Raw genomic sequence first — 27902 nt, 5'->3', positions numbered from 1 at the left:
CAATAAGCCACTGCTCGTTGAGCAATCATTTGTGGCCAGGTCGCTTCTGGAAAAGAGTTATATAGCTCAGTCGGCCTTACCTGGTAAACTAAACATACAAATAAATAAATAAGTTGCGTACATTTTTTCGGCTGTGTTGTATGGAGGAAGGAGTACGACACACATTAGCATTGTGCCCACGTGATCTAACCCAGCAACCAAGAATGAGTGTGTCACTGCCGCTGGGTTTTTATTGTATACCCTTAGAAGTGGCAGCCCTGTCTAACACCTGTCTAACACCTGTCTACCACCTGTCTACCACCTGTCTACCACCTGTCTAACATCTGTCTAACATATGTCTAACACCTGTCTAACATCTGTCTAACATATGTCTAACACCTGTCTACCACCTGTCTAACACCTGTCTAACACCTGTCTACCACCTGTCTACCACCTGTCTACCACCTGTCTAACATCTGTCTAACATATGTCAAACACCTGTCTACCACCTGTCTACCACCTGTCTAACACCTGTCTACCACCTGTCTAACATCTGTCTAACACCTGTCTACCACCTGTCTACCACCTGTCTAACATATGTCTACCACCTGTCTACCACCTGTCTAACACCTATCCACCACCTGTCTACCACCTGTCTAACACCTGTCTAACACCTGTCTATGGAACAGCAGATGACTACACGGGCTGCGTGTGCGATGGGCTGGCACCGGCTCGCTGCGGCACTGAGGCGCAATGCACACGGCGGGCGCGCGCAGCGTCATCGCAGCGGAGCCTCAAGCCGCGATGACTCAACGAGCAAGGAGCTCCTGGCATGAGTTGTCTGGCATCTGAGAAGTTGCATTGAATAGTTTAGTACTCTCCGTCCGTCTCAGACTAATCGAGAGGCACAAACCGCCTATCGAGACGCAGCGACAGCCGTTATGCCAACCGAGGTCCGTTCATAAAGCAAGGACGACAAAAGTGTCGCGGATTTGCCTTCATCCGCAGAGCGGCGAGTGTATTTTCGGAAGAATATTTGCGAACGTGTATCCGCGCGGACTGCCGTTGATATTTGGTGTTGTGTTTTCTCAATAGCTGGGAACGCGATGGCGAGCTGTGCGGTGTGCTTTGAGTTCGTCAGCCTTGGCACCGAAGTGCCGTGGCAGTTGGGAAGCCTGGAGCGACGTGAGAGTGGATGCACGGCACGCGGCCTCTTTACTAAATGAGGAGCTGACAAACGATGAGATGGGGGGTGGCGGGGACCGGGCGGTGACTTGTCAATTGAAGCTCATTATTAACACATTACCTCAAGGCAAATCACGTCGTAGCGCAGAGATTACGGTGCGCAAATTATATCCAATTAGCCACCTGGTTTGAAACATTACATGAAGTTTGTTTAATTAAAAAACAAATCTGCCCGGTGTTAGGCATATGTTAGCAATTGCCTGGGTCTTCTTCCTCTGCAACCGCCTTCCTCGTTACTGCGCCCGTGGCGAATGAATGACGGCGTGGAATTGTTCGCAAGATGGATTCTATATTTGTTTTACATGTTTTAGGCGTCACACCGATATAACTCAGCACATCTATCTCTCTCTCTGAGACCCACCTTAAAATAGAACCCGTATTAAGAATTGGGCACTGCGCCCAACACTCGACTTGGTAACCTTGGGCGGATTACGAGGGTTAAGAACTCGAATGGACATCTTCATCCGCGTGTCATCAGACTGCAACTTACGATTTGCCGCAGCCACAGCTTAAGGCGCAACCCTGCAATTGCCTGCTCACGCAACTGCTGGTGGAAGGTCTTCAACTACAAGGAGCTCTAGAACATATATTGTCGACTCAACCACGTTGACCAAGTGGTAAGATGTGGGAGTGCCCACGCTTTACTCCGCCAGGTATGCAACCTGCCGATAGATGGCCCAACACGTCACGGCAGCTCAAAAGGCGTGGCGAGGCCTTCATCCAGCAGTGTATTGATCATGACTGATGATAATGATGATGATGAATAGGCACCAGGGTTGTATTCTGTTTTAAATTAAAGCATCGGCTTCAGGCACGTGATGAACTCAAACTCTACGCTATTCAAGGTATTAGCCACGATTCGGGGGTCAATTAGGAATCGAATATTTTACAATAATTCGTACCAATTCGATTTATATCGGATGTCTCGTTCGTTCCTTTGTTCCCGTCCCTTCGCCCCGTGCTCTCTGTGTCGCCCCTAATGCCTCCGTCCATCGCTTCAAAACATATCCGCGATTACTCCCCAACCTAAATATACAAGTTGAGAGGCTAAATTGTCGATTCGTTATGATCACTTCACTTGCAATGGCAGATAAGTGCTCCAGTCACCCTCTATATGTTAAATGTCTCTGTAGCTTAGTGTTGTACTTTGTGCCATGTTCCGTCTGAAGGCAAATCTTCCCCAGAAAATTTCCGTTGCAGGGAATTAGATTTGCTTGAACATTTTCTATTCCACCTCGTGCGATAGATGCAGTTGCTTCTGTACTGATTTTGTTTTGTAAATTTATTTGATATTTTTTTCGATTTGGTGAGCCACGTCACTTCTCGTAAAATGAGACTCTATCCTGGTCTCTTGGCTTCATCACAACCAACTCAACTGGTCCCGTTCGTTCCAGCAAGTCATTCATTCCGACCGTTATCCCAATGGAACCACGTTGGACGCAACTTGAACTGCAATGAATCCACCCGTGCATGCGTGATTGGGTGCGCGCATTGTGAGCATAAGCGTCAATTTTAATAATAAAACAAATCTCTGTCCTCAATCTTGATTTATTTTTATTTTGTTGTATTTTTTTTCTACCTACGTGACTTTACCGAAAGAACCAAAGAGTATAAATCTCCGTCCACTCTATGCAGTTGCTATTAAGAAGGGCCATATTGCCCAAAACGTCGCCTATTATATATATTTTTTACCCTCCAAGGATGCGTTATCAACTAATGTATTGTATTATTAATAGTATACGCGCTCTTGCACCACTGCCAACGCAGCAGCAGAACCGCCAAATTAATTCGTTTGATTTTGGAGCAGGAAGAATAATCATTACGCGTGCACATGTAGAAAACTGTGTGTGGGGGAGGGGGGGGAGGTGGTATTGTTCCGTGCGTCTCGGCTACATGGGAGCGGCCGTCGCCCCTGCCAGGCCGTGTCGTTCCTCTCCGCTCTGTCGGGCTAGGCCAATCGGAATGCACCGTTCATGCGTGAACGGGGCTTGTGTTTTATTTTTTAAAGTCGCATTAAACGCGAGCCAGTCGCGACTCCGCACCGCGGCACCGCGAGTCCGAGGCTCTGCATTCGCGGCAGGATGGTTATTTAACAAATCCCGGGCTCTGAGAATTACATAAAATCAAAAATAAACCTTTCACGCGTGAATCAACGTTGTCGGAGTCTAAGCCAAAACGTGCAATCAGGGTGACATGTCGAGGACCAATTTAAAGTCTGCCAGGCGTCTAAAAAAAAAAATAACCCTGCCCTGGCATTTATAGCGGAATTATTTATAGCGCCGCGATCACCTCGTGATACAGCCGCGCGCGCAGAGAGAGAGCTCGAGAGAACGAAACATCCCTCTTACTTGGCAACGGAACATGAACAAGAGGTCACAAAGTGTCATTTCCAATAACCTGGAACAGAGCGCTCATCACACACACACACACACACCCTGCGTGTGTTGTTGTTGTTGTTGCTGTTACCGCTGCTGTTGTTGCCGCTGCTTTCTCACACCGATGGAAAGTAGCAGAATAACAAATAGTTGCTCGCCGCGTGCCCTCAGGGCATCTGCAGGCAGAACTGGTCTTGCTCCATGGGCTTCTTCACCCAGTCACCCAGGCCGGCTCTGCGCAGCCCGCGGAACAGCTGCTGCTTGGCCGCCTGGTAGTCCCGCGCAGCTTGCTTCGCCTCGGCGTAGGTGCCCGGTGGGGTGGCCTCCGGGTGCCCACGGCAGGCTGAAGGGGCCACGCGGACGCTGAGCTGCAGAGGAGGGGGTGGGGACACCGGTGTGAGTGCCGCGTCACCACAGCCGCAACGTGTAGTATTGTATTTCGTTGAAGCACGCGACGGCTCAAGAGGCGAGGAGAGTGTGCCTCATCTGTCGAGGGTGACGTGGGTCCCGCGCGTTGATAGAAGGGTGGGCGGGGTTGGGGGGGAGCGAACCCAGGACCGGTTTCACTCGCCAATGAGGTTGACCCGTGGCTAGGGATCGAACCGGCTGATGAAACTCCGCTGGGGTCACTGCATGTGAATTCAGCCACTTTCGCGTCGTACGTAGACGACCGCGCTCATTCGTCAGAAATGAGTTTGTCAATCTAGATGATTTACAAGTGCACAGCCCCAGTGGCTTCCTAATATCGGAAGGAAGAGTGTTCCAGACGGCCGCAGAAGCGCATCTGAAAGACGGTCACTGCGCGCGATGCAGCGACCGTCTTTGTTCGATGGCCAACCAGAAGCGGCCGCTGCTGCGTGGATGACCTCAGTTCGCGTGATGGTTCAAGCTCCTTGACGAGATCGGAAAGGTATTGTGGGTCCATCTGTGGCCCTTAGTGTTGGGGCGTGGTTCTCGTGGGCTCTGAGAGAGAGACGCTGGCAGTGACGCCCACGCCACGCGTTGTGTTGGACTTCTTTCGCGCCGTACGTAGACAACCGCGTTAATCGGAGGTGCGCGGGTCAAGGACAAAATCGTGAGTGGCCCTTGTTGGGAAATGGCACACGTGGAGCGGCGCATGTGGCTCGAGGCAATGGTTGGTGCATCGCGACCAGATTCCACCGACAGGGAGTAGCTGCATACGAGTAATCGGTGGCGGCTTTGTCCGCTTTCTATCGGTTTTAGCATCACACTAAAAGGGGGGGGGGCGAAGTACTTGATTCACTTATGAAGAGGGGGTGGTACATCTGTATGAGACCTGGAGGAGCCATGCAGAATCTCTGAAAACAATCAGCCTTAGCGCCGAATAACTCTGCGGAGCCCGCGTTTAAGTAACGGAGGGGGGGGGGGGGGACCAATATCTTAATTTTAGGATGTGCCTGTCGTAAGCAAAGGGACTCGACTCAATTTGCACCAAAAAGTCCAGCCATGTCCGTCGCTCTCTACGCAACCGAGCACCCATCGCACGACACCAGCGCAGTACATTTGCCGATGTGATTTGTAACGTTCATGCCGACCAGTGCATCGATAGTTCAAATTGTAATGCGCAATGTTATTGGGGGACTACTGGGGGTGGTCCATCAAAGCACGATTCGTTGTAACGTCGCCTCTTTCCCCCATCCACCCGTTCACGCAGACCGTGCGTTCCCGTGCACATGTTGGGGAAGTTCTAGTTTTGTTTTTGTATTATCATTGTTACGAAGTTTTGTTTTGTTACCCAACAGGAAAGCCTCGCCGAATCGTAAAACTCTGTTTTTTCAGAAGGGGCTTGCCAAGTTGTTGCTGTTGTTTTGTGTTTAGTTTGTTAGTCTTCCACCCCCCCCACCCGCACCTCCGATTATCACGCTTGGCTACGTACGGTGGTGCGAACGAAGTTCAACATGCACACACACACTTACACACACACACTTACACACACACACACTTACACACACACTTACACACACACACACTTACACACACACACTTACACACACTTACACACGCTTACACACACACTTACACACACACACTTACACACACACACTTACACACGCTAACACACACACTTACACACACTTACACACACACTTACACACACACACACACTTACACACACACACACACTTACACACTTACACTTACACACACACTTACACACGCACGTTGCCGTTGTGTGTAATCACAATTGTGTAATGTGCAGGTAATCTTTCAGCAGTGGGACGCTTGGCCCACGCCAGTGCTACACCTGGCGAACAGGTGTAGTCTACAACAGGTGTAGTCTACAACAGGTGTAGTTTACAACAGGTGTAGTCTACAACAGGTGTGTAGTCTACAACAGGTGTAGTCTACAACAGGTGTGTAGTCTACAACAGGTGTGTAGTCTACAACAGGTGTAATATACAGCAGGTGTGTAGTCTACAACAGGTGTAGTCTACAACAGGTGTAGTCTAAGACAGGTGTGTAGTTTACAACAGGTGTAGTCTACAACAGGTGTAGTCTAAGACAGGTGTGTAGTCTACAACAGGTGTAGTCTACAACAGGTGTAGTCTACAACAGGTGTGTAGTTTACAACAGGTGTGTAGTCTACAACAGGTGTAGTCTACAACAGGTGTAGTCTACAACAGGTGTGTAGTCTACAACAGGTGTGTAGTCTACAACAGGTGTAGTTTACAACAGGTGTGTAGTCTACAACAGGTGTGTAGTCTACAACAGGTGTGTAGTCTACAACAGGTGTAGTTTACAACAGGTGTGTAGTCTACAACAGGTGTAGTTTACAACAGGTGTAGTTTACAACAGGTGTGTAGTCTACAACAGGTGTAGTCTACAACAGGTGTAGTTTACAACAGGTGTGTAGTCTACAACAGGTGTAGTCTACAACAGGTGTGTAGTCTACAACAGGTGTGTAGTCTACAACAGGTGTAGTCTACAACAGGTGTGTAGTCTACGACAGGTGTGTAGTCTACAACAGGTGTAGTTTACAACAGGTGTGTAGTCTACAACAGGTGTGTAGTCTACAACAGGTGTAATCTACAACAGGTGTGTAGTCTACGACAGGTGTGTAGTCTACAACATGTGTGTAGTCTACAACAGGTGTAGTTTACAACAGGTGTGTAGTCTACAACAGGTGTAGTTTACAACAGGTGTGTAGTCTACAACAGGTGTGTAGTCTACAACAGGTGTAGTTTACAACAGGTGTGTAGTCTACAACAGGTGTGTAGTCTACGACAGGTGTAGTTTACAACAGGTGTGTAGTCTACAACAGGTGTGTAGTCTACAACAGGTGTAGTCTACAACAGGTGTGTAGTCTACAACAGGTGTAGTTTACAACAGGTGTAGTCTACAACAGGTGTGTAGTCTACAACAGGTGTAGTTTACAACAGGTGTGTAGTCTACAACAGGTGTGTAGTTTACAACAGGTGTGTAGTCTACAACAGGTGTGTAGTCTACGACAGGTGTAGTTTACAACAGGTGTGTAGTCTACAACAGGTGTAGTCTACAACAGGTGTAGTCTACGACAGGTGTAGTTTACAACAGGTGTGTAGTCTACAACAGGTGTAGTCTACAACAGGTGTGTAGTCTACAACAGGTGTGTAGTCTACAACAGCTGTAATCTACAGCAGGTGTGTAGTCTACAACAGGTGTAGTCTACAACAGGTGTAATCTACAACATGTGTGTAGTCTACAACAGGTGTGTAGTCTACAACAGGTGTGTAGTCTACAACAGGTGTAATCTACAGCAGGTGTGTAGTCTACAACAGGTGTGTAGTCTACAACAGGTGTAGTTTACAACAGGTGTGTAGTCTACAACAGGTGTAGTCTACAACAGGTGTAATCTACAGCAGGTGTGTAGTCTACAACAGGTGTAGTTTACAACAGGTGTGTAGTCTACAACAGGTGTGTAGTCTACAACAGGTGTGTAGTCTACAACAGGTGTAATCTACAGCAGGTGTGTAGTCTACAACAGGTGTAGTCTACAACAGGTGTAGTCTAAGACAGGTGTGTAGTTTACAACAGGTGTGGTCTACAACAGGTGTAGTCTACAACATGTGTGTAGTCTACAACAGGTGTAGTCTACAACAGGTGTGTAGTCTACAACAGGTGTGTAGTCTACAACAGGTGTGTAGTCTACAACAGGTGTGTAGTCTACAGCAGGTGTAATCTACAACAGCTGTAGTCTACGACAGGTGTAGTCTACAACAGGTGTAGTCTACGACATGTGTAGTCTACAACAGGTGTAGTCTACAACATGTGTGTAATCTACAACAGGTGTAGTCTACAACAGGTGTAGTCTACGACAGGTGTAGTCTACGACAGGTATAGTCTACGGCAGGTGTAGTCTACAACATGTGTTTAGTCTACAACAAGTGTAGTCTACGACAGTTGTGTAGTCTACGACAGGTGTGTAATCTACAATAGGTGTAGTCTACAACAGGTGTGTAGTCTACAACAGGTGTGTAGTCTACAGAAGGTGTAGTCTACAACAGGTGTAGTCTACAACAGGTGTGTAGTCTACAACAGGTGTGTATTCTACAGCAGGTGTGTAATCTACAACAGGTGTAGTCTACAACAGGTCTGAAATCTACAACAGGTGTAGTCTACAACAGGTGTAGTCTACAACAGGTGTAGTCTACGACATGTGTGTAGTCTACGACAGGTGTGTAGTCTACAACAGGTGTAGTCTACGACAGGTGTGTAGTCTTCGACAGGTGTAGTCTTCGACAGGTGTGTAGTCTACAACAGGTGTAGTCTACAACAGGTGTGTAATCTACAACAGGTGTAGTCTACAACAGGTGTAGTCTACGACAGGTGTGTAGTCTACGACAGGTGTGTAGTCTACAACAGGTGTAGTCTACGACAGGTGTGTAGTCTACAACAGGTGGAGTCTACGACAGGTGTGTAGTCTACAACAGGTGTAGTCTTCGACAGGTGTGTAGTCTACAACAGGTGTAGTCTACAACAGGGGTAGTCTACGACAGGTGTGTAGTCTACAACAGGTGTGGTCTACAACAGGTGTGTAATCTACAACAGGTGTGTAGCCTACGACAGGTGTGTAGTCTTCGACAGGTGTAGTCTACAACAGGTGTAGTCTACAACAGGTGTAGTCTACGACAGGTGTGTAGTCTACAACAGGTGTAGTCTACGACAGGTGTGTAGTCTTCGACAGGTGTGTAGTCTACAACAGGTGTAGTCTACGACAGGTGTGTAGTCTTCGACAGGTGTGTAATCTACGACAGGTGTGTAGTCTACAACAGGTGTAGTCTACGACAGGTGTGTAGTCTACAACAGGTGTAGTCTACGACAGGTGTGTAATCTACGACAGGTGTGTAGTCTACAACAGGTGTAGTCTACAACAGGTGTAGTCTACGACAGGTGTGTAGTCTACAACAGGTGTAGTCTACGACAGGTGTAGTCTACAACAGGTGTGTAGTCTACAATAGGTGTAGTCTACAACAGGTGTGTAGTCTTCGACAGGTGTAGTCTACAACAGGTGTAGTCTACGACAGGTGTGTAGTCTACAACAGGTGTAGTCTACAACAGGTGTAGTCTACGACAGGTGTGTAGTCTACAACAGGTGTAGTCTACAACAGGTGTAGTCTACAACAGGTGTGTAGTCTACAACAGGTGTAGTCTACGACAGGTGTGTAGTCTTCGACAGGTGTGTAGTCTACAACAGGTGTAGTCTACGACAGGTGTAGTCTACAACAGGTGTGTTGTCTACAACAGGTGTGTAGTCTACAACAGGTGTGTAGTTTACGACAGGTGTGTAGTCTACAACAGGTGTAGTCTACGACAGGTGTAGTCTACGACAGGTGTGTAGTCTACAACAGGTGTAGCCTACGACAGGTGTGTAGCCTACGACAGATGTGTAGTCTACAACAGGTGTAGTCTACAACAGGTGTGTAGTCTACAACAGGTGTAGTCTACGACATGTGTGTAGTCTACAACAGGTGTAGTCTACGACAGGTGTGTAGTCTACAACAGGTGTGTAGTCTACAACAGGTGTAGTCTAGGAGAGGTGTGTAGTCTACAACAGGTGGAGTCTACGACAGGTGTGTAGTCTACAACAGGTGTAGTCTTCGACAGGTGTGTAGTCTACAACAGGTGTAGTCTACAACAGGTGTAGTCTACGACAGGTGTGTAGTCTACAACAGGTGTAGCCTACGACAGGTGTAGTCTACAACAGATGTGTAGTCTACAACAAGTGTAGTCTACAACAGGTGTGTAGTCTACAACAGGTGTGTAGCCTACGACAGGTGTGTAGTCTTCGACAGGTGTAGTCTACAACAGGTGTGTAGTCTACAACAGGTGTAGTCTACAACAGGTGTGTAGTCTACAACAGGTGTAGTCTACAACAGGTGTGTAGTCTACAACAGGTGTAGTCTACAACAGGTGTGTAGTCTACAACAGGTGTAGTCTACAACAGGTGTGTAGTCTACAACAGGTGTAGTCTACAACAGGTGTAGTCTACGACAGGTGTGTAGTCTACAACAGGTGTAGTCTACGACAGGTGCGTAGTCTTCGACAGGTGTGTAGTCTACAACAGGTGTAGTCTACAACAGGTGTGTAGTCTACAACAGGTGTAGTCTACGACAGGTGTGTAGTCTTCGACAGGTGTGTAGTCTACAACAGGTGTAGTCTACAACAGGTGTAGCCTACGACAGGTGTAGTCTACAACAGGTGTGTAGTCTACGACATGTGTGTAGTCTACAATAGGTGTAGTCTACAATAGGTGTAGTCTACAACAGGTGTGTAGTCTTCGACAGGTGTAGTCTACAACAGGTGTAGTCTACGACAGGTGTGTAGTCTACAACAGGTGTAGTCTACGACAGGTGTGTAATCTACGACAGGTGTGTAGTCTACAACAGGTGTAGTCTACAACAGGTGTAGTCTACGACAGGTGTGTAATCTACAACAGGTGTAGTCTACGACAGGTGTAGTCTACAACAGGTGTGTAGTCTACAACAGGTGTGTAGTCTACAATAGGTGTAGTCTACAACAGGTGTGTAGTCTTCGACAGGTGTAGTCTACAACAGGTGTAGTCTACAACAGGTGTAGTCTACGACAGGTGTGTAGTCTACAACAGGTGTAGTCTACGACTGGTGTGTAGTCTTCGACAGGTGTGTAGTCTACAACAGGTGTGTTGACTACAACAGGTGTGTAGTCTACAACAGGTGTGTAGTCTACAACAGGTGTAGTCTACGACAGGTGTGTAGTCTACAGCAGGTGTAGTCTACAACAGGTGTAGTCTACGACAGGTGTGTAGTCTACAACAGGTGTAGCCTACGACAGGTGTGTAGCCTACGACAGGTGTGTAGTCTTCGACAGGTGTGTAGTCTACAACAGGTGTAGTCTACGACAGGTGGGTAGTCTACGACAGGTGTGTAGTCTACAACAGGTGTAGTCTACGACCGGTGTGTAGTCTTCGACAGGTGTAGTCTACAACAGGTGTGTAGTCTACAACAGGTGTAGTCTACAACAGGTGTAGTCTACGACAGGTGTGTAGTCTTCGACAGGTGTGTAGTCTACAACAGGTGTAGTCTACAACAGGTGTAGTCTACGACAGGTGTGTAGTCTACAACAGGTGTAGTCTACAACAGGTGTAGTCTTCGACAGGTGTGTTGTCTACAACAGGTGTAGTCTACGACATGTATGTAGTCTACGTCAGGTGTGTGGTCTACAACAGGTGTAGTCTTCGACAGGTGTGTAGTCTACGACAGGTGTGTACTCTACACCTGGAACCACGAAGCAGGTGGCTCCAGGTGTAGAGCGAGTTCACATCGTGGAGGGTTGACTCAGCCCGTCATCGTTACCATGATAGCCTCGCCCCCCCCCACCCACCCGCGATAGGAACGTGTAATTTCCACCACTGGCTCAGTGCTATAAAAACAATGCGTGTATTGCGAAATAAATATCGAGCTGAGGAGAGGAGTTTTCGGCATGCGTAGAAATTACACGACTTCGAGATAACCTCGCAGCGGCTTCAGAGCAGGGAGGGTGGTTAATATCGCACTGCAGGCTGAACGCGCTGCCATCATTGTCATGCCAGTGCCGATTGACAATGGGCCCGAGACTATTTGTTCCCCACAATAATAGCCCAGTAAACATGCAACGTTGGGCCAACATTGGCATGTGGTTGAGATCGTTGGACCAACGTTGGCCGAACGTTCCATGTTTACTGGGAGACTAATTGTGCTATTTGCATAATAATATATACCTCATATATTGAGACGTGTTGTCTTATTCCTGGTCCTGACTCTGTATAAATAAACGTGTACTGTATATTGTTGCATATTTTAAAATGTTTTGTAGTCACGTGTAAATACGTGTTTGCTGTGTGTGGCACGTGGCTGCCTGGACACATAATGTTTCCATGTTACGGGATTCTCCAGGTTTAATATATGTACTGTACATCAAAAAATACTCAAATCTTCAATTTGAAGATCGCACAGCGATCGGTGTAAGATGACCACGTGTTCAAGGACGCCCGCTGAAGCGGACATTACAGAGCGACTTCCGAGGTCCCTTCAACTCTGCCTCGTATCCGCATTCGATGATGCGCCTTCTCGCGCGGACAAAATTCCATCTTTGGGCTGACCACGCCATGATAAAAAACCGACGAGAGATGAACAGCATGGAACTGCGGAGTGGATACCGAAAGCAGGCGAACGAAGGCGAGAAGCAGACAGCGGAGGAGGTGGACGCAGTGAGATGAAATCAGATAATTATTCAGAGGGCAAGGCTGAACAGGAGTAACTGGGGAGAGGAAGTAATGGAAAAGAATGAGGGGAGGCGTTTGCCAAGCAGTGTGATGTTGCCGGCTGACGAGCACAACAAAACAACATCACGTGCATCGAATCCTGCAGTCTATGGGTCTTGTGGACGCCACAGATTCGTAGCAGCTTTTGTTTTTAAGCGGGCAGCGTGGGAGGAGGAGGGAGGAGAGGGTGGGAGGAGGGGGGAGGGGAGAGGGGTAGGGGGGAGGAGGAGGAGGAGAAGGACAGGGCGCACTCGGAAGCTCATGCATTTTTAGATTCGCGTCCACTCCCGGATTCTGCATGGTCCTGTGGTCAGTAATTGTGAAAACACCCGACATCAACTCAGCCTGCTCATGTGTGTCGCCAGCAAATGGAACTGTGCCCGCACGGTAGGCCGTGCTGTGCCCGAGTTACGGTACAAACTTACCGCACGTTTTAGTTTAACAAAAATTACTCGGGGAAAAATGCGGAATACAAATTCTGCAACGCCAACCCGAACCCGGCACCCCCCACCCTCCGTCCCACTACCCCGCTACCCCGCTATCCCACTACCCAACTACCCCGAACCCCGCACCTCGCAACCTGCACACCACAGTAAGTGGGGCATTGGGCAAGGCACTTCACGGTTCGAAGGGACGATGGCCTCTGGTCGACACTAACAAGGGAGTGGCAGCCAAAGGAAGGAACGCGCCCGAGAGGACGTCCTACCATGCAGATGGAGCGATTTAATCAGCTCGTGTGAAAGAGGTGAGGTGGATTTTTAATCTCGGGTTAGTGAGAGATGGCGACTTGGGGAGGCATTCGTTCAGCAGCGGATAACGACGATGACAGTACCACCATCACCGCCCTCTTCACACACCTCGAGATTATGTAGATGATTTTGCTGCTATAGATTTCCACTTGAAAAGCCACTTCGTTGAGCTATCATTTGTGGCCAGGTCGCTTCTGAAAAAGAAGCTAATAACTCAGTGGGATACAATTGCATGAACGATGCTTTATAAAATGAAATTGTTATTACCTGGTAAGATAAAAAAATGTTTTATTAGTATATATTATTTTTTCAAATGACGTGTTTACCTTTCCTGTACTGTGCACTCCTATCGTGTTTCTGTATTGTTTTTAAATCTTGACTTAAAGCTTTCATGACTGCAGGAATTCATATTCTTTGGGTCTTTCGGTAAAGTCACGGAGATAGGTTCAAAGAAAATTACAAAGAAATAACAAAAAACCGACGACATTTCGATCACAACACAAGCGATCGTCATCGTTTTTCCCCCTGATGACGATCGCTTGTGTTGTGATCGAAAAGTCGTATTTTTTTGTTCTTTTTTGTTATCTTCTTTGAACCTATCTACGTGACTTTACCGAAAGACCCAAAGAATATGAATTTTGTTGTTGTCACTTTATGACCCCGTGCCCCTAGCGGACATCTGTGAACAAGAGCCTTATAGTTAATCGGATTCCTCCAGTATAGTTTAAATGAAGATTCTGATTCTGACTCTGCGCATCGTTCCTCTTCCTTCCCAGGGCTACGCGCTCCTCCTCCTCAACGGAATCAGCCAGGGCCCATTTGTCGGCCACGGCGAGAACGGCATCTACGTGTGACCCCTCACGAACCCCACCTTCCCAGCCCCCTGTACTCTCTCTCTCTCCTCGCTCTCCTTCATCTCTTCTCCCCCCACCCCGCACTCCCAGACCCTGACAGGCCGGGCTGCTCATCAGGGTGCTCATCGCGGGAGGTTGCCCGAGCGGAACGGCACGGAGAGCGAATCGGGGCCCCGCCATTGATCTGCGGCCACCCGGGCCGACCAGGGGCCGACCCGGGCCAGTTCTAAAGAGTGATGGCCGCAAGCATCCATCCGCATTCAGACTTGCGGCACATCACTCCCGCACGCTCCCTCTCTCTCTCCCGCACGCTCTCCCCTCCGCTCTCTCTCTCGCCCCTCCCTCTCGCTACCCCCACACGCGTTCACGAGAGAGATTTGTGCAAGGATGTAATGCCCAACGCCAATTCATCGTGACCACCACAACGGACCCATCTCTCGCTCTCCTTTTCTCTCTCTCGAGTTTATCAATTGAGAATAGAATAGTGGATGATACTGGTCCATCCCATCGGCCACACCACCTTCTGTGAGTAATTTAACCTGACTAAATGATGAGACATTTGAGTGTCTACACCTGTCCAGAGTTTGCTTACATGAAACTAATGTCGCTGATAAATAGGCACTCTCAGAAGGATGTGTGCTGAAAGTGTAAGTCAGAAATGAACTCAACTGGACGAGATGCTTCTAGCCCCCCTTTTTGTTCAATGCAGTTACGTGCAGAATTTGGTTGGACATAGCGGGGCAGGAATGGGTTAAACAACTTGGGGCATTCGGATATCACCCGGGGGGCTTTGTAGGGACCCCTACCCTACCCCCCCCCCAACACTTCCACGAGTTACACAGTGAACGGGGTGGGGGGCATCCCTGCTCCGCCACTCAGAAAGGGTAAATTAGGCCACGCCTCTTACCCCGCCCCCTAGCCCCCCTTCCCTCAGCCCCCCCCCCCCCACGCTCGTGTAAATGTTGATACCGTTTAGAGATCCCTTAGGAGGCAGCGGAGGGAGCGCGAGAGAGGGCGAGAGATCGTTATTGGGGAGAAGGGCTTGATGAGAGGTGAAAGTTCCAGTGGGAGAGAGGGGAAGGGAGAGCCGTGTGTCGGTGTCGGGGGGGGGGGGGAGCACGCGCGTGTGTGGGGGAGTGGTGCTACAGCGGTTAGCGCGCTGAGCTACGAACCTGGCGAGCCGATTTCCATTCCCGCTCACGGCCAACACCAGTAGCGAATATCTGATCCGGTCTTGGGTGTCGCCTAGGTCGACTCAGCCTCAAATGAGTACCTGGTGCGGTGTGTAAACATCGCCACTGGGGAGACAAATGCGGTTGGGCGTGGTGCTGGCCACCCACCGCTTTGTGTGCCGTCCCTGCATTCACAGCACTTTGCCCCCCAACAGCAAGTTGAGACTATACGCGGGATCTTTTGTCTTGTATGTGTGCATGCGTCGCTGTGTGCGTCCGCGTGACAGACGGCGGAGCGACACCCACACACACGCACACAGAGGAACTCGTGCCTATGCACAGGTGCCCGCTCGCTCCCAGGGGGCACTTCATCCCGTGCCAATTAGGCGCCACGCGCGCGAACGTCGCGCGGCTCCATCGGCCTCCGAGACCTAACCCCATCCCTCATCTGCCACTCGCTCACTCTCCACTCCCCTCCCTGGCCCGCTCGAGCGACATAGAGAGAGTCTCTATGATGGACCGGCCCACATGGCCACTGCGTCCCAGCAGGCCCCGTGATTGCGCGAGTGGAAAACGCATAAATAAAACATATCAACACCCTCTGCTTGCATCACACACCACAGTCACCGCGTTTCGTCAGCCACGTTTACCCGTGAAGCCGGACTACAATCACGAGCCCCGCAGACCCCTTTCTCTCTCTTTAACCACCTCCCTGCCCCGCACCCCCACCGCCACCCACTGCCCCCCCACCCTCCCCCTCCCAATGTTAACCACTCCACCCCCCAATCAGTGATAGTGACAGCTACCCATCACGACACTAAAGTTCAACTGTTTTTATATTACCGGGTAAGGCCCACTGAGCTATGCAGCTCTTTATTTCTGAAGCAACCTGGCCACAAATAATAGCTCGACGAAGTGGCTTATCGCGTGGAAATTGATAGCTGCCAAATACTCAAAAAGGCATGCTATTAAATGTGGGGGGAAAAACCTGAGGACCCGGAGACAAAATGCACACGACCAAGGGGAGAGAGACACGCAAAAATTACAGCAGGCGTTAGGGTCGGGATCGAACCCAACAACTCCTGTATACCAGGCGAGGTAGTTAACATCATCACCTGCCCGTGCCTCCAGGCGTCAATTCTGTGCTGCTGATGCTGCTGCTGGTGAGTAACATGTCCCTCGTTAACCCCCAGGAGAGCCTGGCTAGAGTCCCAAGACTCCGCTTTTAGGAGGGTCCTGCTACATCGGGAGGTCTGGACAATTTCCATTTCCAAGTGCGTTGGACGGAGCTGGGGTAACCAATCGGAGGAAACTGGAGGTGGCCACAGAAATGTAGTACAGCAAGTAGGCGCGTGAATCCATCTGCGTGGCATTCCGGTTTCCTGCCGCACGTCAACGCTGACAGAGCAAGTGGCCAAAACACCCCATTGCAAAACCCTCCTGAATCAGCACGTGGAGACTCTGTGAGACTCTGTTATCATCGTCACAATTGTACATTATTTCACGATAACCATCAGACAACTGGAAATTGTCGGACATGCAGAATTGTGCCAGACACAGAATAATTTATAGTTAATTTCAGTCAGATTTTAAAGAGATATTATGTTCGTGCCTTTGACAACGCGAATGAAAGCCCTTTTGCGATATACCTCATTATAGAAAAATATATGCATTTAAATGTATATTTGCATTTTAAAATGTCATGACTTTGTTTCACGCGCTAATGCCGTCTCGCTTTTGTTTTTCCGTACTCTGTTCTGCGGTGCAGGTCTCCCTTGATGAGAGTTTTGGCAGGAGAAAAAAACGCCACTGACACCATCGCCACCGCCACCACCACTGCAACCACCACCACCGCCACCGCCGCCACCACCATCACCACCACTACCACCACCACCACTACCACCGACGCCACCACCGCCACCACCACCACTGCCGCGACCACCGCCGCCACCACCACCGCCACCACCGCGACCACCGACGCCACCACCACCACCGCTACCACCGGGAGGAATTCACCAAGACGCGATCTGCTTCAGCCGTCTCACCAACTGGGAATGTTGTCCAAAGTCTCCACGGACTCTACACCAGCTACTAAATCAAGGTCACATATCCTACCCCCCGACCCCACCTCCTGCATGATGTTTATTCATAGAGCCTCTGGAGACCACGATTATCTTAGACAAATGCGTATAATTAACCGCATGTGGTCGAAACCTGGATTCAAACCAAGGTTCTCAGCGGTCGGCAGCTCCGCTGTTCTGAGCTCTCACCTACCCGGCGAAAACATCAACAAAAAATATATTCGCACATTTTATTGAGATCCAGAATCAATGAACAGCGAATATTTGCCACCCGAAAACAAAATCCACGTTGGCTCAAACAAACTCACGATCCAGGCTCACGTCAGCAGATGATGGCCTTGGCATACAACGCCTCGTTATTCCAACGCAGCCCAAATTACAGCTTGTACTCTCGTTTTCGGGGTAAGATCAAGGTATAACGCAACTAATAAATACAATGTAAGGAGTCGGTCAGTTGCTCACTAGACAACTGCGATGCTCGCAATCCAAGGATGAAGTCGTTTTGTGTGCGGTTTCGTATTGAACTGAAACCGATGGTGCTTCCATTAAACCAATGTTGCTGAAATATATCACTCCGAGCTGCGCTCTGCACGATGACGGTGCAGGGTTCGCTGCAATGCTTGTGGGAGGGGTACGGGTAGGAGGAGGTGGTGGGTGGTGCTGGAGGGGGGCGCTGCTCTCTGCTCGCGCAGCCTCACACCTTGGGGTGCAGCTGCGCCCAGCGAGCGAACAGCGCCTGCTTGCACAGCCGCGAAGGTCGCCCACCCTCCGCCTTCCCCGTAGCTCCGCTCACCGCCTCCAGACCCGGCTCGCCCGCGCTCCAGTTGAGGCAGCACACGGGCGCTTTGCCCGGCCGCCTCACATCGGGATCGCTGCTGCCTGCGAGGGTGGGGGAGGTGGGGGGGGAGTCGTGGGGGGGAGGGGGAGGGGGGTGGAAGTGGAGGAGATGGGGTAGTGGTGGTGGTGGTGGTGGCCAGGCAAAAGGAGCGGCGCTCACAACAACGAGCGGTAGTGCCGGGCGGATAAAATGCAGCGAGGTGGAAGAGTCAGAAAGCAGAGGTCGTGCACCTAGACTGGTACATTAGTCAAGCGCAGCGCGACAACCACTACAAAAACAAAGAACCCCCCCCCCCCTTATAGCCTTTAACAAACAGTATGGGCAAGTGCTGTTTGCGAGCACCTATTGAGGCCGGCACGGCACACGGAGCGGGGTGGAGGGGCAGCCTCCGGACTCCCCACACGGCCCTCTCCATGCCCATGTGCGAGTCTCCGTGCTGATTGCGTGGGACGCGCGGTTTATTTAACCACTTTAATGGGGGTTTTTTTAATTTGTTTTCCTTATTGTTTTTTTTCATGAAGGCGGTGGCATATGCGTCGAGCTATCCTCTCTCTCTCTCTGTCTCTCCGAGGCCTTTATTTAAAATGTCACAGCAAAGGAATCGGGCCGAGAATAATGGAGCTCAGAGCTCCCCACAAAACGGCGTGTTAATCGGCTCCCTGTGATATTAAAATGTCAGGAGCTAATCTGGATAATTGCTTTTTAACTGCTGTCATAATGCCGTTTGGGAACGTGACAGAGAGGCTGATCTTTAATGTCAAACGCCTGATAATTCAGACGGGGAAATTGCGGAAGGAACACGATGGGACTGCCGCGCGAGATCAGCTGGAAATGTCAGCGGGTGGCGAACAGGGCACGTGCCGGGGCGCAGTCCGATTGATGATGATGCGTGTACTGCGTGTGTGTGTGTACTGCGTGTGTGTGTGTGTGTACTGCGTGTGTGTGTGTACTGCGTGTGTGTACTGCGTGTGTGTACTGCGTGTGTGTGTGTACTGCGCGTGTGTGTGTACTGCGCGTGTGTGTGTACTGCGTGTGTGTGTGTGTACTGCGTGTGTGTGTGTACTGCGTGTGTGTGTGTGTGTACTGCGCGTGTGTGTGTACTGCGTGTGTATGTACTGCGCGTGTGTGTGTACTGCGTGTGTGTGTACTGCGTGTGTGTGTGTACTGCGTGTGTGTACTGCGTGTGTGTACTGCGTGTGTGTGTGTACTGTGCGCGTGTGTGTACTGTGCGCGTGTGTGTACTGCGCGCGTGTGTGTACTGCGTGTGTGTGTGTACTGCGTGTGTGTACTGCGTGTGTGTGTACTGCGTGTGTGTGTGTACTGCGTGTGTGTACTGCGTGTGTGTGTACTGCGTGTGTGTGTGTACTGCGTGTGTGTACTGCGTGTGTGTACTGCGTGTGTGTACTGCGTGTGTGTGTGTACTGCGTGTGTGTGTGTACTGCCTGTGTGTGTGTACTGTGTGTGCGTGTACTGCGCGTGTGTGTGTGTACTGCGTGTGTGTACTGCGCGTGTGTGTACTGCGTGTGTGTGTGTACTGCGTGTGTGTGTGTACTGCGTGTGTGTACTGCGTGTGTGTACTGCGTGTGTGTGTGTACTGTGCGCGTGTGTGTACTGTGCGCGTGTGTGTACTGCGCGCGTGTGTGTACTGCGTGTGTGTGTGTGTGTACTGCGTGTGTGTACTGCGTGTGTGTGTACTGCGTGTGTGTGTGTGTGTACTGCGTGTGTGTACTGCGTATGTGTGTACTGCGTGTGTGTGTGTACTGCGTGTGTGTACTGCGTGTGTGTACTGCGCGTGTGTGTGTACTGCGTGTGTGTGTGTACTGCGGGTGTGTGTGTACTGCCTGTGTGTGTGTACTGCGTGTGCGTGTACTGCGCGTGTGTGTGTGTACTGCGTGTGTGTACTGCGCGTGTGTGTGTACTGCGCGCGTGTGTACTGCGCGTGTGTGTACTGCACGCGTGTGTGTACTGCGCGTGTATGTGTACTGCGTGTGCGTGTGTACTGCGTGTGTGTGTACGGCGCGTGTGTGTACTGCGCGTGTGTGTACTGCGTGTGTGTGTACTGCGTGTGTGTACTTCGTGTGTGTGTACTGCGTGTTTGTGTGTACTGCGTGTGTGTGCACTGCGCGCGTGTGTACTGCGCGCGTGTGTACTGCGTATATGGGTACTGCGTGTGTGTGTGTACTGCGCGTGTGTGTACTGCGTGCGTGTGTGTACTGCGTGTGTGTGTACTGCGTGTGTGTGTGTACTGCATGTGTGTGTACTGCGTGTGTGTGTTCTGCGTGTCTGTACTGCGCGTGTGTATACTGCGCGTGTGTGTGTACTGCGCGTGTGTGTGTACTGCGTGTGTGTACTGCGCGCGTGTGTGTACTGCCCGTGTGTGTGTACTGCGTGTGTCTGTACTGCGCATGTGTGTACTGCGTGCGTGTGTACTGCCTGTGTTTGTGTACTGCGCGTGTGTGTGTACTGCGTGTGTGTGTGCACTGCGTGTGTTTGTGTACTGCGTGTGTGTGTATAATGTGTGTGTGTGTACTGCGCGTGTGTGTATTGCGCGTGTGTGTGCTACGTGTGTACTGCGTGTGTGTGTACTGCACGCGCGTGTGTGTAGTGCGTGTGTATACTGCGTGTGTACTGCGCGTGTGTGTGTGAACTGCGTGTGTGTGTGTACTGCGTGTGTTTACTACGTGTGTACTGCGGGTGTGTGTGTAGTGCGTGTCTGTGTATTGCGCGCATGTGTGTTGTGTGTGCACTACGCGCGTGCGTGCTGTGTATGTGCTGAGTGTGCTATTTGTGTAAACTGTGTGTGCACTGCGTGTGTGCACTGCGTGTGTATATTGCGTGTGTGCTGTGTGTGTACTGTGTGTGTGCTACGCGTGTGTGTATAGTGTGTGCGCGTGCACACATGTTCCATGTGACGCAGCCAGCGTGAATTACTTTGCGCGTTATGTGGGACGTGTTTAACAATCATCTGGCGCGTGCAGCGTGGAACTCGTGAATTCGTATTTGAATGGGGAGTAAAATGGTAAATGTGGAAAGACGGAGCGTGGTGGATCGCGAGGTAGGGTTTGGGAAACCTGCCCTACTCCCCTCTCATCTCACTCTACCCACTCCACGCACTCTCCTACCTCTCCCCTCTCATCTCACTCTACCCACTCCACCCACTCTCCTACCTCTCCCCTCTCATCTCACTCTACTCCCCTCCACGCACTCTCCTACCTCTCCCCTATCATCTCAACCAAGGATTTCTGTCTAAGCCACCAGTCACCTTTGGCTCAGTGGGAGGTATCTCATTCTCCTTTGCTGCCCCCATTAGTCTGGAGCCACTCGTGCTTTCGACTCCCTGGCCATGTTCAGCTTCAGCTTCAGGATCTTCCTCTCGTCTTCTCCATGGCTGACGGCCTCCCTCTAAATACGCCCAGTATTTTCGCACCCGAGTCTTGAGACACGATATACTGTAAATCCACATTTGTCGTGGCCTTGTCAAATTGCATTAACTTTAATCGTCAGCACTGCATCAACAATAATCAACCCCCGAACTGAGTTGGGTCTTGCTCTCTCGAGCCACCGGCGCCCACCTCTCCTCCCGTCGTGCGCCCGCCACCAGCTCCCGCGACGAACCCCCGCAACTCCCGCACGGCCTGCCCTCCCCACCCCGACCGAGGCGCGCGATCGATTCGGCATCAATGTTCAAGTGCGACTCGCGGCGTGGCGTTCGCGCAATTCAGAAAACGGTTTCTCACCTCCACCGCCACTCCTCGATGAACGTTTTAAATTAGCTGTGATTACGCACCTCGCCAAGGGATGTGTATTACACGTTTTGACAATTACCATTATATAATAGCCCCAGCGGCCACACCGAGAAAATTACACACTTACAAAATGTTGTTTTTTTTTCACCTAAGACTGCTGTTGCCTTGCACTACAAGCCAATGGCGCAGCGTCAGCGAAAGAGCGGTCGGATATTGGGGCAGAAGTTCCGTTGCATAAATCGTCTTCCGTTCCGAAATCTCGTAACAAACTAAACTGAAACTTGCATTGTGATGATGCTAGTTGTAATTACTGGCGAAACGTCGTACTCAGATTGTAAATGTTGCGGCTTGGCTCTCCAACACACCGGTGTGCTGTACTAGTGACGAATTGGCCTCGTTCTGTTTACGTGACAACCCTTAGTAGTTGGCTGTGTCGGGTGGTGGCGGGTTTAACGACACATTTATATATTTACGCGATCTAACCCCCCCAAACAAACTCTATTATGGATGATATTGGTCGCGAAAGCCTACGTGTTAAACTAAACTTAAACTATGAAAAACTGGACCATTTCTCTTTTACCAGGTAGCTCAACGAAGTGGCCAATCGTGTGGACATTTATAACAGCCAAATACACTAAACGCGTGATGTTAATTCTAAATGTGGAGGGGAAAATCGGAGGACCGGAAGGAAAAATCCACGCGTCCACGGGGAGAAAGACTTGCAAACTCCAAATATACAGCAGCAGGTGTCATGGTCGGCATCGAACCTACAACCTCCTGTATACCAGGCGAGGGAGTTAACATCTCGCCACCGTGGCGCCCGTGGCCGCCTTTAATTAATACTGAGGGTGTATTAAGCGTGGTGATAGTCATTACTTCAGAGTGAACGTTGTTGGAGATCCTGTGATGTCGTTCGCAAGAGGAGGCCATCGTGTGACACCTAAAATGAATGAATTTGAATCTACGTAGCAATCATCGCCACTTATTGCAAAAACACGTAGCAGGATCCTCCTGTCAACGATTCATGAAACTCAGTGAGGCGTTCTAGTAAAATAGGCTTTCCGGACGTGTGTTATACCTAGCAGTGTTTGCTAATGTAACGCGAACCTTTCTGGGGGTGGGTAAAATATACGTAAAATCTGCACATTAAGTGTGACAATCGGCCGATAGACCAAACTGTCTCTCACTTCGTTTGTGGAGATATGGAATAAACATATGGATCAGTCCATTGATAAAGCATAGGCGAACAAGAGCTGACACGTGGCGAGGTGCAGGCTTCAAATGACGTTTGAGAACCAGAGAGAGGGCCACGTGCTTTGGAGGAATGCACGCAGCTTAGACACACTCACATCGACTGTTAAGAAAAGTCAAGTGGGCTTCGGCAGGACGCGTCGCTGGACGGAATGATTGGCCGATGGTCGAGGCTAAGAACGGAGTAGCAGCCACCACGGGAATGTGACGACGGAATGAGCTCGACGTTCAGGTGCGCGTTGCGAATGTCGCATCGCAGAACAGTGAGACGTGGGATGACAGCTCGGGGACCCCTTAATCCAGCAGGGGATTGTGCCTGGCTACTACTGATGATACGCACGAGACGAATCGACGCAGTTTAACCCCTATTTTATTTGTCTTAATGCACGATGTTTAATGCTCATCATCGTAATGCTTGCTGCTGATGATGATCATTCTGTAGCAACAATTGCGCTTGAAATAGCACCCTCCACACATCTTATCTCCATCTGCAATCCTTGAAATCGCATTAGCCTGTGCTGCTTGCCTTCATTACGCCAGATAACCCGGGCACCGATAACGCGACGGGTCTATTCCTATTAGCGTCGCCGAGGTCTTATCGTTAATTACCACAGCAAGAGGGGGCGGGGGGAAGGGGTGCGGGGGGGGTGTGGCGGAGCGTCCTTGAGACGCCTGGGGTGCAGTGTTGGCTGTGCGGGGGTGAGCTGTATGGGGGGGGAGTGGGGTGGGGCTGTGCGGGGGGAGGGCTGTATGGGGGAGGGAGTGGGGCTGTGCGGGGGGTGGTCTGTATGGGAGGGGGGGTGTGTGGGGGGAGTGGGGCTGTGCGGGGGGTGGGCTGTATGGGGGGGGGGGCTGTGTGGGGGGAGTGGGGCTGTGCGGGGTGTGTGGGGGGAGTGGGGCTGGGCGGGGGGTGGGCTGTGTGGGGGAGTGGGGCTGTGCGGGGGGTGGGCTGTGTCGAGGTTTTGTTAGCTCGAGTTGGAGTTGTTGGGGTGGGTGAGTTGTTAGGTGGCTGTGGGTTAGCTGGCTGGGTTATTGGGTGGGGTATTGGACAGGGTGGGTGTGTGGGTCGTTAGCTTGGGTGGGTGCGGAGGTTCTAGTGTGGCGACCCTCACCACATTATTGCTGAGGGTCGCCACACATTTGAAACCATTGGGGTTTTGACAATTAAAAGTCACAAGGGGCCTAGCGATGAAGATCGCTGGTTTCGTGATATGGTTGTACGGTTGTTTGAGTGGATGACTGTGTAGGTAGTTGGGAGCAGTAGTGCAGCTATAGCGCGCTGCGCTACGAACCCAGCACGACGAGTTCGATTCCCCTTCACGGCCAACGCCAGTGACAATTATCTGAAGCAGTCCCGGGGCCTCCCCTCGGTCGACTCAGCCTCACACGAGTACCTGGTGATGGTGTGTAAACATCGCCACACTCCCTTTGCGTACCGTGCTGGCCTTCATAGGTGATCACTGATCACCTATTAAAAGGCAACAATGGGGTATTTGTCATTATTGTAGGTAGTTGAGTGAGCGGTTGGGTGGTTGACCGATTTGGTCGGTGGATGGGTGAGGAGTTTCGTGTTTGGATGGCTCGGCTAGAAGGGAGGACGAGGTCAGAGGGCTGTACAACAGCATCCATTGCGATACTGTCCTGTACTTCCATGCTCCCCGTGAAGCGTGGTTAAATATCGCCCACGACTCGCAGTCGATCGGCCCGAGCTACCCGTAGGTGTACAACCACCGTGCAGCTCAAGGCAGGGCAGTTTCACCTAAAGACGCGTCAGGTTCACACAGCCAGCAGCAGCAGCAGCTGCGGCTCGGACGCGGGGGAGTTTGTTGTTTGGCGCGGGGGGGGGAGGGGGTGGATGGTTTGTGGGGGAGGCTTGAATCGGATCGTCAGCTACAGCGCGAGTCGTCGTGGTGGAAGCGACGTGCGGAGTGGATGGACGCGACTCGTTCCATGGTGGCTTGGCCGGCGCTCGCTCGGGCGCTGCCGTAACCCCCCCCGCTCCCCCGGCTCGTTACGTCACTCATTTACAAGGGGGGGGGGGGGTGAGGGTGCGGTGGGGGCCGGAGTTATCGATGGTACCAAAAGGTTCTGTGACGATGGCCAACAGACGGCCAAATTGTCCCCATAATTGTGTGGTGAGTTTTTGAAACAAAAAAATCAAACTTTGGCATGTTCGCTCTCCGTTCAGGGTTTGCTCTTTTATATAATTTCGTAGATTGCTTTGCTCCAATTGTCTTGTGTTTTGGGAGTGGATCGGTGCCACAGTGGTGAGGGCACTGGCACTATGACCCTGGCGAACACCTGATTTAGATTTCTGGCCACGGCTAACATCAGTGGCGGGTGACGTGGCTCACGTGCCACGGCACTTGTTTTTGTTTTTACTTACATAATCTCGATTGGTTGCCGTATTTTTTTGCTTTTATAAGTGTGGTAATCCAGGTGACCTCTTGCAAATGGGACTCTATCCTGGTTTTTCTTGAGATCTCACCCACACGGTTAAACAAAGCACATTTCACACTTGAATAATTATCTCCGAGCAGTGCTTGGAACTGACCAACGTAGTGAAGTATAGTTAGGTAGCCCCCATATCCGGCACAGCAAGAGGCGGCCTTCATCCAGCAGTAGATACAGCATGATATGTTGTCGCCCTTACCCGCATTACATCTGTAGACGGTTATTATATTTTCTTCATAACTTAAGAGTATTTGGCTGCTATAAATGTTCACATTGATAAGTCACTTCGTTGACCTATCATTTTGTGGCCAGGTCGCTTCCGAAAAAATATATACAGCTCAGTGGACCTTACCTGGTAAAATAAAAATAGGTTAGTTTAAAAAAAAATAGTTTAGTTTATAAGTCGGTTACATTTTGTAGATCTTCTCCAATCGTGTTTTTTTTTTTTTTACGAATCCAATTTGGCGTTACATCCTTTGCGTGACTTGCCGTGGAATATGACTCGGCTCTGCACGTAGAGAGGCAAGCCCTGTTCGTAACTCGGCGGCCTGTGTACGATTCTCTACAATGCCCACCCCGCCGCTCCCCACTCCCCCACCACTTCTTCATCAGCCACGGTGGAAAATGTGTGCGGGTGTCTGGTGAGCTGCACGCTTTTAACGCTCGAGCGTAACTCAGCGAAGCCCCGAGCCGAACCTAATTATCTGTGGGGCACATTACAAATAAGCGTTGTTTAGTGGTTGTCTGATGAACGTTCCAGTGAGCAGGAGGGGGGGCGCCGTTAAAGCCATCGGCCCACAGCCGCTTAATCGCTACCTCCAAAGGCGGGGAACGCTAACAATGGCTTTCTTGAAGAGATGTAATCCTAGATCACGAATGTGTGTGACAGCAAGGTCACCGTGGGAGCTTCCTTTGCGACAAAGGCCATTGAAGAAGGGTAACATAGTATCCCAATAAACATGGCAACGTCAGGAAGACGTTAGAAATGTGGTTGGAACCGTTGATCCAAAGTTGGGACAACGTTCAATGTTTATTGGAATATTAGACAATATCGTTTTAGGGTAAATCCGGTCCAGAATTTTCTTACTTGAAAAAAAAATGCTGCTGGATCGTAATATTGGTTTGGAATGCCAAGAGAGAAATGTAATTAATATGTATTTGTTTATATTTTGATAACTGTGGAAGAGCAGAGAAGAACGTCTGACCCTATGGAGAAGGGTGTTTGGGGCAACAGTGTAGTCTTTGTCACTGTGCGGATCAGAGAGATGGACGGTTAGTAATCGCCTCGAAAATAAGTTGCTGGCATTTGAGCCCAGGCGTCTATGACAGATGCTCGGAAATTTGTGGCAAGGCAGGAGACTCAATGCACAAGTCTGGAAGAAAACACGGCGCAGGCGCGTGTTGTCGATGTGATTTGGCAAAAAACGGCTACGCTGGGTGGTGATAGCCGAGACAGACGCTGGAGTGGTCTCCCTGAGCTCCACGACTGAGGGGATTAGACTGTGAGCGCAGATACATGGGTCTATGTGTGAGTCTGTGGGTTCCTGTTTTAATGTATGGGTTTCTAGGTGAGTCTATGGGTTTTTGTTTGAGTCCAAGAGCAGATGGTGGGATGAGACTGCCAGGGCATATCTGGGATGTCGCTGCGTATATCTACGAATTTTGGATTTTTTAAACATTATTTTGCACAGAAAGCTAAAAATAAAGTTACAAAAAATATGTAAATACACGAATGTGCCGCGTGTCTCTACCGCGCAGCAGCTGCTGTGGGATCTGAAGGTGCAGTCTACTGGACATCTGTGAAAACTACTTGAGATCTGTGAAAAAGAGCTTCAGAGCTCTTCGGATTTCTCCAGTCTAAATAAAAATTCAGATTTTAAAAAAAATAACATCTCATTCTTCTGCGGTGGGTGGTCTCAATCGCTGTGGCCACGATGACGTCTCGAACTCGACCTTAGAAACGAGGGCGGTTAATGAGCGGGCGCGTGAGAGACTCACAGGCGAGGCGCGGCGCGTTGAGGCGGTAGGGGCCGGGCAGGTGCGTGACGCCACGCACGCGCGTGCACACCGCTCGCCACAGGTGCTGCGGCCGGTAGAGGCTGCCCAGCACCAGGCCATGCAGGTAGATGGGCTCCAGAAGCCGGCTGAGCAGGGCGCCCTGCACGCCCAGCACGTTCCACCTGCACGGAGACACATGCGCAGACAGAGATCCCACCCGCGGTATAGCCTTAGCAGACTTGTTGGGTCGAGTGCTGTTCGTCAGTCGTACATGTGAAGGCCGGAACTGTGGCACACGAGAGGGTGGGAGGCCAGCACCGCGCACCCGACCGCCTTTGTCTCCCGAGTGGCGATGTTTATGCACCGCACCAGGTACTGATT

The 27902-nt window shown here is 50.5% G+C and overlaps 1 protein-coding gene across 1 annotated transcript in view; it reads right to left on the bottom strand.

Moving 5' to 3' along the window:
- Positions 1-2174: 2174 nt before the first annotated feature.
- Positions 2175-27902, bottom strand: part of LOC116949256 (uncharacterized) — a 234114-nt gene continuing 208386 nt past the window's right edge. Inside the window, exons 8-10 of the mRNA XM_032966358.2 lie at positions 27522-27703; positions 17935-18113; positions 2175-3967 (exon numbers count right to left, since the gene is read on the bottom strand). Of these exons, the coding sequence (XP_032822249.2) occupies positions 3767-3967; positions 17935-18113; positions 27522-27703 (562 nt within the window). The 3' untranslated portion in view covers positions 2175-3766. The remainder of the gene's footprint in view (positions 3968-17934; positions 18114-27521; positions 27704-27902) is intronic.

This window comes from Petromyzon marinus, chromosome 2, assembly GCF_048934315.1.
Source record: "Petromyzon marinus isolate PM22_M1 ecotype Great Lakes invasive population chromosome 2, UKy_Petmar_22M1.pri1.0, whole genome shotgun sequence".
NCBI lineage: Eukaryota > Metazoa > Chordata > Hyperoartia > Petromyzontiformes > Petromyzontidae > Petromyzon > Petromyzon marinus.
Note: the sequence above shows the minus strand (reverse complement) of the source record. Positions and strands in the feature narration are given on the sequence as shown.